The 16161-nt window shown below is 35.6% G+C and overlaps 2 protein-coding genes across 2 annotated transcripts; one reads left to right on the top strand and one right to left on the bottom strand.

Annotated features, from left to right (window-relative positions):
* The first annotated feature begins 1278 nt into the window (after positions 1-1278).
* On the top strand, positions 1279-2198 carry LOC106409927 (nuclear transcription factor Y subunit B-7). The gene has a single exon (XM_013850466.3). The coding sequence runs from the start codon at positions 1294-1296 to the stop codon at positions 1951-1953; it is 660 nt and encodes a 219-aa protein (XP_013705920.2). The 5' UTR covers positions 1279-1293; the 3' UTR covers positions 1954-2198.
* Positions 2199-2225: 27 nt separating this feature from the next.
* LOC106410651 (NAD-dependent malic enzyme 1, mitochondrial) lies at positions 2226-7453 on the bottom strand. Its single transcript, XM_013851201.3, has 19 exons — positions 7126-7453; positions 6948-7044; positions 6756-6874; positions 6486-6653; positions 6263-6391; positions 6117-6177; positions 5527-5630; positions 5366-5449; positions 4942-5048; positions 4552-4663; positions 4279-4392; positions 4095-4160; positions 3776-3848; positions 3595-3681; positions 3376-3430; positions 3189-3260; positions 2840-2902; positions 2645-2759; positions 2226-2479 (listed from the first exon to the last, which is right to left on the bottom strand). The coding sequence occupies exons 1-19, from the start codon at positions 7279-7281 to the stop codon at positions 2405-2407; spliced, it is 1857 nt and encodes a 618-aa protein (XP_013706655.1). The 5' UTR covers positions 7282-7453; the 3' UTR covers positions 2226-2404.
* Positions 7454-16161: the final 8708 nt, after the last annotated feature.

The raw sequence follows: 16161 nt of genomic DNA, 5'->3' as shown, positions 1-16161 counted from the left end.
CTTCACCATGGTATAAGAAGTATTGTCAAATGTGGTGCAATCATACTTGAATAATTAGAAAACAAATATAATTTTCATTTGTAAAATTGTCTATTTAATATTTTCATTATGTGTAATATCATATGTACCAAACATTAAAAGAATATTCGAGAATTTTATAGCACAAAATAAAGACGACCCCATTGATTTAAGGATGAGGTCACCTGACAACATAAGATTAAAGTTTATTTTCAAAATACTTATGTTTGTTTTCTTTTCTTTCCTTTTCTGATTTGTATTTTATTAAAGATCTAATCAATATCTATAATATTATTTGTGGACAATATTTAATATCATATTTTTACCTAGTTGTGTCACTTAGAAAAAGTAAAATTAGAAGAAGATGATTGAAAAAATTAGGTAAAAATCAATGATAAGAAAAAATTGTTTTAATATACCATATAATGTTAATAAATTAAAAGATTTTAATTTTATATGTGCTACATTTTTATAAATTCCATATTTAATACCAAATATTATTATATATTAATAAATATCAAATTAACCTCAAATATAAATTAAATATTTAATAAATAGTTGTCTTTAGGTTTTTAACAAAAAAAATAAATTATATATGCATGTATCATAATTGGATTAAGTTATACAAAAATACACAATTAAAATGTTTTGTGTTCATAAAAGTTAAATATGAACCTTAAATTATTTATATTATTTGAATTTAACTAGTTTTATGATAATGTAGATTAATACTATAGTTTAGTTATAAATGTGTTTACGTAGTTAACATTACAATTTGATATTCAAGTGAACTATTTCTCGATTTTCACGTGATTAAATTTTCCATAAAATTTACGTTTTCTGTATTCACAGAAACAAATGTCGATTGTTGTTCAAAAAAAAAAAAAGAAACAAATGTCGACAATGTTAACTATTAGGTCAAATTTGATTACATTGTACATGCAAATTTCTTTTTAAACATTTAATATGTTTTAGTTTTCTAAAAATTAATATAAAGCAGTCCACATCACAAGTTCTTCAGAGAAAACTGCATCAGTCACCAAAAACAAAGCACAAGGAGCTTGTTCTAATCATGCGACAAAACAACCTCATCCGATCTCGCTAGGCAATAGATACGTTCTTTTGATCATACAACATGTCTAGGAAGCAGCCTTCTAGAAAAATGATAAAAATAAATGCGGGTCGTAAGGAGTTCCAAATTTGGCAAGATATCCATAAATAGGCAATTTGCCTAGTTTCATGCACTAAGCTTAACCATAAAATCATATCCATCACATGCATGTCATTACATATCACGAAAAACAAGAGATGCCTGAGGAGAGCCCAGAGGAAGATCATGAATTTCCTGAAGGAGCCGAAACAAATCTGGGAAGCTCTTCTTTAAAGAACAACAACATCAACAATAAAGAACAAGATCGGTTTCTTCCAATTGCTAATGTCGGAAGGATCATGAAAAAGGTTCTTCCCGGTAACGGTAAGATCTCGAAAGATGCAAAAGAAACCGTTCAAGAATGTGTATCAGAATTCATCAGCTTTGTTACCGGTGAAGCTTCTGACAAGTGTCAAAGAGAGAAGAGGAAAACCATCAATGGAGATGATATCATTTGGGCCATTACCACTTTAGGTTTCGAAGACTATGTGGCTCCATTAAAGATCTATCTCGGGAAATATCGAGAAACCGAAGGAGAGAAAGTCAACAGCCCAAAACAAAGACATCAACAACAACAACCGCAGCATAATCATCATTTTCAGTTTCAAGAACAAGACCATAACAACATTTCATGTACTAGTTACATCTCTCATCAACATCCTTCTCCATTTTTGCCTTCAGATCATCAACCTTTTCCAAATCTCCCTTTCTCTCCTAAATCATTGCAAAATCAGTTCCCGCAGCAGAATGATAACACTGATTCCATGGGACAGTGGTCAGTGTGAAACTTTATTTTTAATACCTTTTTTTTGTTTTAGATATACATTATATTTTTGGTTTCCAGTACATTTTGATGCTTATATTCTGGCTATACACACACACTTTTGAGATTTTCAGTATGCTTATATTTCGTGTAACAGAATACGTCTTAATATTCTAGTCAGATAAGATAAAATTATCTTAAATTGTATAAGTGCATTGAATAAATATATTTTCTTAGACTGATTATTGCTAAGCTTGTCTATCAAATCTATAAGTGTCTTGTTTACTCTTATAATCGCAGCAACTATGAATTTGATTGGATAAAAAACAGCCCAATTATATTTTTATTTAGTTTTACATATTGATAAGAGACAGTAGCAAATATGAATCTGATTGGGTATGAAGCAACCCAATTATATATATTTTTGCACATAGAAAAGAGAAAGCAGACTTATTCAGTCTTTGGAACCAAACTTAGTCGTCTTTGTAGACCAGAGTCGGGTACTCTGGACTCCACATGTTGTTTTCCACGTAAGCCATCAGCTCCTCCTGAGAAAACACACAAGCTCAGTCATATCAGCATAACTGACATTTCGGTGTAAAATCTTCTCTCGTTTCTTTGTTCTTATATGCCCAACTCAATTCTATTAGATTATTAGACATATAAACCAAACACGTCAGAGAGACCCTTTCTAACTATAGTAAAGCGGGTACCTCGTTAAGCTTTTGGAGCTCTCGAGCGTCCATTTCCCTATATCCACCAACCAAATCTTCCTCAATAGCTTCCTTAATTACGGCAGCCGCTATTCTTTTCGTTATATCTCGTATCCTGCAATTTCAAGTCAATTGTCAATTCTATCAGACCATTCCTTCTTATGCAACACTCAGACCGTTCTTCTCTTGGGTTACCTTGATATTGGAGGGTATATTATCCCCTTTAGCACTTCTTCCTCGCTCATGTATGCTGCTAGGCTGCAATTGTTTAGGTAACAATGTCATGATCCCATATTCACAAAACACGAGCCTTTTTTTTTCATAACCTCCTTAATACGAGTTTTACATCGTATCCAACTACATTGGTCGCTGTTTCGATGGTGAAGGTAAGGTATATAGCCCGTGACATCAGCCAAATATGTTGACTGGCAATATCCAGTATCCAAAATTATTTGAATTTGGTCCGTAGTTATATTTCATGTCACCCAATTCTGCTTTAGATGAAAATGAAAGATAAATGCAGTACGTAAAGAAAAGAGCTTACCACTCAGCTGCAGCCTGAAGCATCCCGTCAGAAACAATGGGAGTACCAGACAGAAGAACGCCAAGTCCAATACTACATACAGAAATTTTACAATATAAGAAACTCATTTGTTTTTTTTTCATGACCGTTACTGCAGCCAGTGAAGAGTGTATGCAATTCTTTCAGACGATGTATAAGCGGAACTAACCCGGGAAATAGGTACATGTTGTTTCCCTGGTTGCAATGTCCTACATGACCATTCCCTGCAACAACAAAAAGTACGTAGTAATATATCAAAACAAAGCCTCTGAGAGTAATTATATATCCAGAACCGTCAATCTAAAACATAAAACTGAAATTATAGAAGCAATCAGGTTTTTTCATCTCATATAAAAATGCGTGTAACAAATGATGTAGACAGACATACCAAGATCCACATTCTTGAATGGGCTTCCACTCGCAAATATTATATTGTCGCCTAATATAGAAAATGCCTCTTGAGCCGTGCATTCAGCTGGAATTTTACGCACATGTTACAAATACATCAATTCCCAAAATCACAATAACCGCAAACCACATTTCAGTGCAAACGAAGGGGGACAAATTACCATTTTTGGTGGGGTTTGACATTGCAAAAATAGCTGGTCTGGTCGAGGTTGAACCTTTCATGGCTTCCAAAACCTTAAGCACATCCACATGTCAGAATCATGAAAGTAAGAGGCAGCAAAGCCTCACTAAGAGTTGTGAGTGCTAGATTTTATTTGCTAGCTCATCTAACTAGCAGTTACCATAGAAATCCGATAATGAAAGACAATGGTTACTGAATAAATTATCGTAATAGAACATAATACTTAGATCACTGATTCTGTAGCATAGAACTAAATCATACTTTTCTGCTATGTTTAGGCTTTTGAGAACTTTGTTTACCTCTTTTGAGAACAACCCTCCAACAGCAGACAAACCCAGAAGCACATCAGGTTTAACTTCTCGAACCTAGTCAGATGAAGACAGAAAACTTTTAGTTCCTTGCTTGTATTAAGCAGTACTTTCTGAAAGGGTTAATTTCTATCAACCACAAAACTCAATGCCAACTTAGATTTAGTATACAGACCACTTCAACAAGACTTGCTCCTTCTTTTAATCCTTGACGCTCCATTTCTTTAGTCTTCCTAGCAAACGGCAGAGCCTCTGGGTCAATATTATCTCGTCCTTCAGTGATAAGGCCCTGATTAAATGCAACAAAAAGAGTTAACAACTTCAGCTCCTCAAGCTACTGCATAAAACACGCGTCAAAAAGAAAACAGGAAGTGATATGGCTAGTAAAACAACTAGAGGGAAATCCATTTAAAACTTCTCATGAGCTCCCTAAGTTCCCATAACATACCTGAGCATCAACCACCCAAAATTGACTTTGTGCACTTTCAAATGCAGTTTCAGTATTTCCCAACATCCGTGCCATTGTCTTCCTTGCAGTATTTAGAACACCAATTCCCGCACTACAGAAATTACAGATTTTTATAACGAAGCTCAGTATTCAGATATAACTAGTCTTAGCTACTTCATGTTTCTTTGCATAAATGCAATCACATCAACTTAGATTACTGCAGTGATGTAACTGGAAGTTTCCATCGATTGGCTTCAAATCATACGAAAAGAGAAAAAAGAATATCGACCAATAAATAAATAAACAATAAGCCCAGCACCAATTTTACCAGTAAAATTCTCGTGTAAAATAACAGGAAAGACAATCAAACAGAAACAGGGAACGGCTTACCTTCCAGCGCCAGCAACAACGATCTTCATCTTTGGAAAATCAAGCATAGGCCGCCCCTGTGCTCTAACGGCTCCAAGAAGACCAGCAATCGCAACCCCTGCTGTCCCCTAAGGCAGATCATGAAGACGTTATAATATGAAAACCCAGATTTATGTATCAGCATTTAGATTTTCAGTTCCCTTCCTATTGTCTCTATAGTGCATCTGGTCATATAGAAAAGGTTAAGAATAACTATTGAACGAGATGAGATGCTGGTTTGATCACATGAAATACAATATTTTAAACATAGGCACGGCTAACTAATTCAAACGTAGTAACCCTTGATAAATGACCAGCAAAATTAACGAACACATTGACGTAATATACAAACATGTAACGGCAAGTCATCTTCACAAGAATCTAACTAAGGCGGAAGGCTCATTACCTGCACATCATCGTTAAACATTCGGTAGCGGCTTCTATACCTCTGCAGTAATTTGAAAGCCCACTTGCTCTGGAAATCCTCAAACTGCGGGTAGACAAATAGTAAAAGGTTTCATAATAAGAAACATTTGATATACCAGACATCTATGAAGGATCATTTACCTGCACAATAACATGTGGCCACCTAGTAAACACTGCCTCCATAAATTCGTCGATTACTTCAATATATTCGTCATTCTCTAGACGATGTTGCTGCAGACCCAAGTCTGTCAATAAAGAAAAAACACAGAAAGAATGATAACATGACAGATAATAAGCTAATCTCAAACGTTTCTCTGTACTACTGGAAACCCCTAAACAATTAAAGACAAATGTAACAAGTCGTACAACCAAGTATTTTGCTTCAAGAATCAAGACTTCAACAAAAAAAAAAACAGAATAATATAATAGACTCCTATACAATACTACAAACCTTTTACATTAAATAATATATATATGTATGTGTCTATGACTCTCTGTATGCATAGACTAATATAAAAAAACATTCTCTACGTCCTTATGCAAATTGATTGATAATCAATATGCTTCCCCCATAGTAAAATCTCAAAACACCAGCAAACAGTTACATTATATGTATGTAAGAAGAAAACCTTTTTTTGTGCACCAAAGGAAACCATTATTAATCTATCATATTCATCTTCAAATAATAAACATTGAAACAGGTAGCTCAGATGTGCAAAAATGAATCTTACACAAGGGGTCCTTGAGTAGCTTTTCATTATTTGTTCCAACATCAATCATGACAGGAAGTACCTAAACAACCATAGTATAGTATCACATTATCACTGAGAAAAATGAGCGGGGGAGGGACTAGCAATAGAGAAGATGCTGAAAGTACCCGTTGGGGATTGATTCCAGCTGCAGCGACATATAAATCAAGCTTCCCAACAGAAATTCCAATTCCATGAATCCCTAGATCTCCAAGACCCAGAATCCGGCTTCCATCGGTAACAACAATCATATCAACCTAAACATTACATCAGATTCTTGGTGCAATAGAGACAGAGGAATATAGTATGGGTTATCTTTATTCAGTCAGCTAACGAAAACAGAATAGAGACCTGTTCAGCAGGCCAGTTGTAAACCATGGACATCATTTCACCACGATCTTCAGAGCTAAAGTACATTCCTCTAGGCCTCCTAAACAAGCCGCTGTAGTTCTGGCATACAAGACCAACCGTAGGCGTGTATACTATTGGCGCATACTCCTCAATATTCGCAATCAAAACCTAGAACACACACATTTAACAAAAGGTAAAATTAGCCTCCCTCAAAGCAAAGTAAAGCAAAGGTAAGCGAATCTTGCATCAAAGAGAGACCAGTTTGTAGACCTTATAGTACATAGTCTCATTCCTGTCATGCAAACGATTGAGAATTCGCCACTTAGCGAGAGCATTGGGGTCAGAAGGTCCATCTCTTGCTTGCTCCTCCAGCCTCTTCAGGTCAGTCACTGTGCAGATCATTTTCAATCAAGGCACAAAGAGACGCTTATATTAATGTTTCTTAAAAGATAATCAACTCACTGAAACGCTGAATCTGCTGCTCAGAGTCCATGACACTAGGTGGAAGAAGTCCCCTGAGATCGAGACGATCTCGCTCCGTCATCGTGAACGCAGTCCCCTAACAGAAAGAGAGAGAGTTTTCGAATTTCGATTACAAAGCAGCTCAATCAGATCCAAAAGGCTTGTATGTATGTGTTACCTTGTTGAACCAAGGGTCGTGAAGGATATCGAGGCTTCGTTTGTGGACGATGGTGGGACGGTGACCTTCCGTCGTGGTGAAAGATCTGGCGGATGAGTAAAGTATTCTCCGGTGGAGCATACGGCTATTCAGCCGGAGTTTGTTCCCTATGCCCATCGCTTCGGCGGGGTGGGTCTCCGGCGACAGATCTGAGTTCAGACTTTGTTTTTTCGACTGAGTGTGGATGTGATGATGAATTGATTAGAGTCCGCCTTTTTCTATAATATTAATTTCAACGAATCTGGATCCTTTTTTTTCTTTTCTCATTTTCTTTCCATTGTTTAGTCAGAATTAAATATTCCTAAAATCTCCTTTATATGGAAAAAAGTTTATTTTTATTCTCTTCTCAAAACTCACATCAACCACAATAATTAAATAAATATCTCATATATTAATATATATTATTTCATGTGAAAAAAAAAACTAATTTACAAGAGTTTGATTTGCATATCCATGCAGAATTTTTTTTTTATTTTAAAGAATATAGCTTTAATATTATAGTAAATATTATATGATTAATATTTTGGTTTTATGTATTGTATAATTTTATAATTTTATTTTTTATGTCTTGTTTGACATTATTAATATATAATGGTTTATATTTTTTACATAATATATTTTGTAACTAATTGTTATTACATACTGATATATTTTTCTAATATTTTGGTACAATAAATTCACATTAAAATAATCAAGCAGAGATTTATTTTGGTACAATAAATATTTATTAGTTATTGTTCTAAAAAACGGTCGTCTAGCCGTCTAGTCGCTAGGCGTAACTCATCCGCTTCGATTTATACCAAATCGATCTAAAAATCGGATATCCGATTTTTGTCCGCCTAGATGACCGCCTACCGCCTAGGCGGCCGCCTAATCTATTTTTTATTATTTTATTATTTTATTTTTTAAAACTATTTTTATCTATTTATTTGATTTAAATTTTGATAAATATAATTTATATTCATAATTTTGATGAAATTACACTATATTAAGTTTATATATTCTATTTGTGTGTTTATACAATCCTAAACATAAAAATATATTAACGTTATAAACAATTAAATGTTTTATAACATATTAAATAATCTAAAATTTCTGCCCCGTATAATTTTTGATTAGTCCCCGATTTTTTCTCTATGCGCTAGGCCTAACCCGACCGCCCGACTAGCGCCTAGCGCATTCCCGAACAGGGGTTATACTATAGTGATTCCATCGAGGCTCCGGCGTATTCTCCAGCTCCTACACGGCCAATCGCTCTGTATCTCTATCATATGTAGCTTCAGTGGACTTTTTTTACCTCTCATCGTTTTAACAGCCACAGTCTTGTTTAATTGTAACTAGGTGATAATCCGCGCCCTGCGCGGAGTAAATAGATTTCAAAATATTATCACTTTTAATTTGTAGACATAATAAAAGTTAAAGTTATAGCAAGAAATACTATATGTTATAAAGTAAGGGTTAGACGAAATTTAGTATGTCAATCTAAATTAAGCTGCGAAATTTTTGTTTAAAAATTGTATATTTGTTTGCATAAAATAAATTATAAATATAAAATAAAACAAAACATAATCAATAGACAAATAAAATATAAAAGAAACAATGTCTTGAATGGTTTCAAATCGGAAATAGAGTTAAAGCCATCCATTTGATTGCTTGAGAGAATGTTTTGATATGAGCAAAGTCGAGAAGAAAGGTGTGGCGAGTTTTCTGAATTATAGAAGCCGTATATTTATACTAAAAAGGAATCGCCATGTGGTCATATGGATTCAAAATAATGGCTGTAACTAAATCGAATATTACACATAACTTGCGTTCCAATTTTAGTCGAGAATTAATTTAATATTATAAATAGTTAATGCAAACTTCCTTTTATCAATCGCAATTGAACAAATTCAAGAAAGTTCACGATTATTAATTGATTACAATAATTTGAACCTTAATCTACGTTCCTTATATACAAAAGTCAAGTCCTCGCAAATCACGTATTATTACCATCAATTTACCAAATTTGTAATTTAAAAATATATCAAAGTTATTAGAAGTTTCCTTTTTCCCAATCATCAATCAATTTCGTCCTTGCAAATCACGTTTGAATCATGGGCAATTTGCTCTGCCTTTATTTGCATTATGCAAGCTGGCGTTAAAATCTTAATTACGATAGATCACCTAAGGCAAGTTTTTATAATTGTATACCAGAAAATTGTATTGTACCTTAGTTTCTACAATCGCAAGGCGGGGATCATCTAACAATTTAATGAAACGGGGCAAGTATATACCATATGCATGGTTCTTCTGTTTCACTATTTTAAGAAAACAAAGTTTTCCTCTTGATATATTTTTAAGAGAACAAATATTTTTTCGCATTTTTAAGAAAATCAATCACTTGAGTACGTATTGATCATCAAATACTTTTTATGATTTTTCAGAAAACAAACTTTGATTGATAATCGCACATTAACTTTTTCGCATCTATATTCATTTTGAATAAAAAATTAGTCCACTACGTATGTCAGTAATGTTTTTGTATTGAAACAGATTAATGAAAAAACTTCAGTCAAGGTAATTAACATAATTTTAAAATCTTTGATGTAATACGTAGAACTTCGGTTAAGGTAACTAACACAAGAAATAAATGATAAGGTTTGATGTAATACGTATCAACGTATATATGTGACAAATGTAGACAAAACTAAGGTAATTATAATGTTTTGATTAATGGCATGATGTGTAATTACTCTAGTTAACAATGGGGTTTTAAATAGAATAGGTGAGGGAGCTTGTGGAATTGCCACGTAAGAAATGGCACACTTGTAATAAACACATGAACTAAATGTTATTTATTTTTAATGATCCTCAAATAATAAAAAAAGGATTTACAGTACTAAGCTTATCCAAGACCTGGGCACATGTGTTTTGGTAGAGAGAATGTTAGTCATTTATGCAATATATCAAAATAAATTGACAAAAATACATTACCTAAAACAAATAGTTGACGACAGAAAATATATAACTCACAGTAAGTTTTCAAGAAGATGACGGAGGAGAATGTCTAGTTTGCTCTTCATTTAAACATGAAAAAACTCTAAAAGTATATAGAGTTTTGTTTCGAATCCATTACTTATAGAAATTAAATGATTAATGTCAAACCACTACAATGCATAAATATTTAGTAAATCATTAAAATACGATATATATATATATTTTTTAGAGAAATTACTTGGGATAACCGTTTTTAGTTTATTGTCACAAAAAAAAACTCTAAATAAGAAAATAATTAAAAGAAGTTTCAACTAAAACTAAATATATTTATATCACTAGGTTTAACTAATCTAGATTTAAGGTTTTAGAGTTAACGAATGAAGTTTTGGGAGTGAGATTTAGGTATTTTAAAATAAAACTTAAAAAATAAAAGTTTTAAAATCATTTTTCGAATTTCAAAAAGAAAATTTGAGAATATAAAAAACCATTATTTAAAAAAAGTTTTAATTTGAAAACATATAATTTGAAACTATAAAACAAATATAAAAAAATATTTTTATTTTTATTTATTAATTATTTATATGTTTATATCTATAGTGCAAAGAATATACGAGTCTTTTACTTCTTTAATGAAATACTAGAACTTGATCCGCGCTCACATGCGGATGTTTGATTTAACTTATGTTTAACGTAAACTCATAAACCGTTGATTTTATAAAAAAAAATCTCATGTATAGTTTTTATTTTATTTTTTGTGATTTTTATAGAGTAGAATATATTATTTTATAATATAGATGTTTGATAATAAATTTTTTAATTTGTACATAATATTATATTAATTTTTTTATAATTTGATGCAATTTGATGTAATATAGGAAAATGTTATCTCCCTTTGATACATGCGATTTAGTTAATATTCGTATAATATTAATAATTGTCAATATATGAACATCAATTTGGTTAGATGGGTTTTGAAATTGTAATTAATTAATTTAAATTAATTTAAATGTAGTGGCAAAATCTGTAAATAAAAAAATACAAAAAGAAAGTACTTAATTTATTATAAATGCAGTGGCTAAATATGTAAATAAAATGAAATATTAAAAATATTGTTATACATGTTTCCAAAGAATTCTCATTTATACTGCTATCCACGTTTTCAAACAGAATCAAAAAGTATTTTAGTTCTAATAATATAGAAGTTTTGGTCATTTTTTTAAGTTCTTTTGGGGGAGAATTGCCAAGTGTGACTCAAAACTTGGAGTCAAACCCAAAACAATACCCCAACTTGGGTCAAAGGCAAAAGTAACCTAAAAGGCTATTGAAATTACAACTATCCCCTTGTGACCAAACAAGAAAACGGAATTTTTTTTACGTTTCTACCCCTCGCAAGTCGTCTGTTTAGACGACTAGTATTGGTGGTCCCAGAGCAGACAGTCCGTCTCCACTGATACTAGCTTACGAGGGCAGCAGAGGCCGCAGATCAATGAAAGCTGCTATCTTGAGTCAGGTTTTTACTTCAATCCAAAAGACTGCGCAGACGACTTATTATAAGTCGTCTGATTATCGGACGACTTATAATAAGTCGTCTGGAAAGTCTTCCCAGCTGGACGACTTATCGGACGACTTAATTAAGTCGTCTGGAAAGTCTTCCATCTGGACGACTTATTAGACGACTTATTATAAGTCGTCTGGAAGGTCTTCCAGCTGGACGACTTAGTAGACGACTTATAATTAAGTCGTCTATTTAGTATTTTTTTTCAAATATCTAACTCGATTCTTCTATTTACTGCAGACCCGCGTGATCAACTTTGTTGAGAAGGACATTAGTGAAATGTGGCCAAAATGGGACTCTGAGGTTGAGGACCTGCCCGCGGAGAACATCATTAAAGTCATGTATGAGCGGAGACCGTGGAAGTGGACCATGGATTGCTGGGAAGTCACTGGTACTAAGGTCAATACAAAACCTAAGGTTGTGACTCCATCGAAGAAGGCCAAAGAGATGGTTGTGTTGGAGGAGGAGGAGGAGGAGGAGGAAGACAATCCAAGACCTCGGAAGAAAGCTCGTAAAGAGGCTCCTAAAGTGGCTAGTGAAGAGGCTAGAGAAGAGGCTAGAGGGGTGACCAGAGAGGAGTTGGAAATTATGTTCAAGGGCGTAGCTGACTGCATGAAAAAAGGGTTTAATAAGTGCATGAGGGAGTTTAGGAAGTTGTCCGATAGATTGGAAGCTGTGGAGAAGAAGGTTGGTGTCACCAATCAGGCTACCCCTCCACCTCTAACCAATCAGGCTACCCCTCAAGATAAACAGCCTACCTCTCTTGCCAAAGAAACCGGGGGTAGAAACAAACAGGCTACCCCTCATGCCAATGAAACCGTGGTTAGTAACCAGCCTCCTCCTCATCAAACCAAACAGCAGCCTCCTCCTCCTCAAAAGAAACAGCAGCAGCCTCCTCCTCCTCAAAAGAAACAGCCTCCTCCTCAAAAGAAACAGCCTCCTTAAATCAAAGAGGTTAGTATCAAATCCAGGGTTAACTAGTTGTCCAGACGACTGTAAAAGTTGTCTGGACGACTAGTTGACCCTGGACGACTTAAACGTAAGTTGTCTGGACGACTAGTTGACCACGGAAGACTTAATTTTAAGTCGTAAAGGGTCAACTAGTCGTCCAGACAACTTTTATTTAAGTCGTCCAGAGTTAACTTGTGTGCAACTTTTGTTGCAGAGATGGTTGCCGGAGGATACAGCAACCGAGGCAAACTCGGTAAATAAGATCTTGCCGGAGGATAAAGCTTCCACCGAGCCAAGCGATCCAGTTTCAGAACCGAGCCTGGTTGTATTGGACAAGCGTGCAAAGAGTAAACGAGCGAAGAAACCTGCTCTCACTCTGAGATCTCCTTATACGGCAGAGAAAAAAAAAGATAAAGTGGCAGCCTATAATCCATTTCCTCCAGTAAACAAAGATAAGTTGAAGGAACTCGCTGATTGGTTGAAAACTGATCCGTAAGTGATTGCTTTACCCATAATAGCTTGATTTAGTCGTCCAAAACTGATTGCTTTTTTGTTTGCAGTCATTATTTAACTAAGACCGAGGACAAACCACGTACATCACCAACAAGGTGGTACCACTTCCTCCGGACAGCCAGAGGATGGCTGGAAGACTGCGTAAGTCTTCTGCACACGATTTAAGTCGTCCAAGTAGACTACTTTCCAGACGACTTAAAGATAAATCGTCTGGAAAGTCGTCTACTTGGACGACCACGTAGACGACTTATATTTAAGTCGTCTGTTAACTTCTAACTTGTTATATTTAATATGCAGCATATAGATGCTTGGATTAATGTGCTAAGGCAGAGGTATCAGGAGAACCCACAAGCTTTCAGGAGCGAGCGAATGTGCTTCCTGGATCACAACTTTTCCCAGTCTTGGAGAGAGCAGTATCAGCTCTTCAAAACATCGGAACCTGATCACAAAGGTTTAGGAAGAGTTCTACCTGGTGGGGCGTCGAATTTTTATGACGGATCAATACCTTCATTTTGCCAATCAAACAAGAAGTGGGGGGAGGACATTGATGATATCTATGCGCCAGTGAACTTGGACGACAAGCATTGGGTTGCTATTTGGATATCAATCCCTAAGAGGCACATAGTCGTCTGGGACAGCATACCTTCATCTAGTGTACCAGACGCATGGGATGCGATAATGGAGCCTTTTCTCCAGATGGTCCCTTATCTGCTTGTTGAGTGCGCAGCCACCGACGAAATACGGGTCAAATACGGGTTGGAGCCATACACATATGAGAGACCGCTGAAAGGTGTACCCACGGCCAACAATGGTGATTGTGGCGTGTACGCTGTAAAGTACATTGAATGTCATGCTCTTGGCGTCTCCTTTGAACCTAAAGACTTTGCTAGGTGCAACGCGAAGAAAATGAGGGATAATATGGCGGTGGATATATGGAAGGAGCTTGTTGATCAGCATCTGAAAGAAAATGTGGATGGTGATAAGTTCATGGGCATGTATGATTAGCATTTGAACATGATTTTTTAACAAGCGAAGTATTTGTATTTCAGCTTGTCTTTGTATAGATTTGTAAATATATAAGTTGTCTGGAAGAAATAAGTCGTCTGGAAGGTTTTCCAACTGGACGACTTACAAATAAGTCGTCTAGAAGGTTTGGACGACTTATTATAAGTCGTCTGGAAGGTTTTCCAACTGGACGACTTACAAATAAGTTGTCTAGAAGGTTTGGACGACTTATTATAAGTCGTCTGGAAGGTTTTCCAACTAGACGACTTACAAATAAGTCGTCTAGAAGGTTTGGACGACTTATTATAAGTCGTCTGGAAGGTTTTCCAACTGGACGACTTACAAATAAGTCGTCTAGAAGGTTTGGACGACTTGAAGGGATAGTAGAAGGTAGTCTAAAAATAAAATACACTTGAAGGGATAGTAGAAGGTCGTCTAAAAATAAAATACACTGGACGACTTAGTAGAAGGTCGTCTAAAAATAAAATACACTGGACGACTTAGTAGAAGGTCGTCTAAAAATAAAATACACTGGACGACTAAAAATTTAGTCGTCTGGACGGGTAATCAAGACTGGACGACTTAAATTTAGGTCATCTGGACAACTAGTCAACTGGTTGTGTACATTGTGGTTTCGTATGGCCAGTTTCCTTGCAGTTTGAGCATCTCCGTGCCCTGTGTTTCTTCCTGGGTTTGTGTCCTCTCATCCTAGATAGCTCCAACCAAGATTGCCATCTTGATTTCTTCGGTCTCCCCCGACCACGCTTTAGTTCTGGAGGAAAGCATTCTCGTTCCTCAATATGTTGTGACACGATAGGATATATATTCTCTGAGTATCCTGCATACAGATAATTCTTTGAGTACAGTGGACATACAAGTGTGGAGATATGCAAACCAGCATGTATTCCAGCAGCTATAGCATGAGAGCAAGGTATTTTCTCCACTCCATATACACCACAATCACACTTTGCATGTTCCAAATCAACCACACAGTCCATTTTGCCACCTTTGACAAAGAAATGCCATCCATCAATTGGTTCGACCGTCATCGTACCCGCTATCTCTTCTCGAACAGCAAGCAAGTATTCAACACCCCCGCTATGTTCAGTTGTGAGACTCAAAGCATCTTGTCTCCTTTTCCAATACCATTTTCCTAACTTCTGCCTTATGAACTCCAGCAGGAACGTAATCGGAAATCCTCTTGCTCGCTTCAGTGCGGAATTAATAGATTCAGCAATGTTGCTTGTTTTTATGTTGAACATGTTCCCCTTACAATAAAACCTTGACCATAGCCTGACGTCGGCTTTCTCCAAATACGTTGCAAGTTCCGGGTTTGCACTCCGTATCTCAGCCATGTACCGGTCAAAATCGTAAACCGTGTGAGCATAAGCAGCCCCTTTCACCAAGTACATGAGATGTTTCCCTTTAAACTTTTTGACAATGTTATCTTGAAGGTGATAATAACATATTCCTCGGGTTGCCCAAGGAAACACCTTATCACACGCACTTTTAATGGCCTTGTGCCGGTCGGAGACTATCACCAGAGGCTTGTCATGAGATATACAACTAGCCAATTTTGTGAAAAACCATTCCCAAGAAGGTATATCTTCCTCATCCACGATCCCAAAAGCCAATGGGAATATCTGAAAATTGCCATCTTGTGCGGCTGCAACTAACATAGTTCCTCCATACTTTCCACTTAGGTGAGTTCCATCCACCACAATGACCCTTCTCTGATACTTAAAACCTTTGATAGAAGCTCCAAAAGAGAGAAATAGATACTTAAATCTTTTCATAGAATCAAGTTCTATCGCCGTGATAGAATCAGGATTTGCAATGGAGATTTGCTCGATATATGATGCCAGACGCGAATACCCTTCTTCTGCTGATCCTCTCACCAATCTTTGTGCATATAACAGTGCTCTGTATGAAGTGGTGTAATCAAGCGCCATGCCAAACATGTTCCTCATTGCATCAGTGATATGCTGCGGAGT

This window comes from Brassica napus, chromosome C9 (genome assembly GCF_020379485.1).
Source record: "Brassica napus cultivar Da-Ae chromosome C9, Da-Ae, whole genome shotgun sequence".
Taxonomy (NCBI): domain Eukaryota; kingdom Viridiplantae; phylum Streptophyta; class Magnoliopsida; order Brassicales; family Brassicaceae; genus Brassica; species Brassica napus.
The sequence above is the reverse complement of the archived record's forward strand: the minus strand, read 5'-3'. Positions and strand labels throughout refer to the sequence as shown.

Bases quoted from the DNA above. Each gene is read 5' to 3' on its own strand.
- LOC106409927 (XM_013850466.3), top strand. From the start codon at position 1,294: ATGCATGTCATTACATATCACGAAAAACAAGAGATGCCTGAGGAGAGC.
- LOC106410651 (XM_013851201.3), bottom strand. From the start codon at position 7,281: ATGGGCATAGGGAACAAACTCCGGCTGAATAGCCGTATGCTCCACCGG. The intron at 5,049-5,365 runs GTAATGAGCCTT...GATCTGCCTTAG, and splicing joins TGTTTAACGATGATGTGCAG to GGGACAGCAGGGGTTGCGAT. The intron at 2,480-2,644 runs GTACCCGCTTTA...GTGTTTTCTCAG, and splicing joins AGCTCCAAAAGCTTAACGAG to GAGGAGCTGATGGCTTACGT.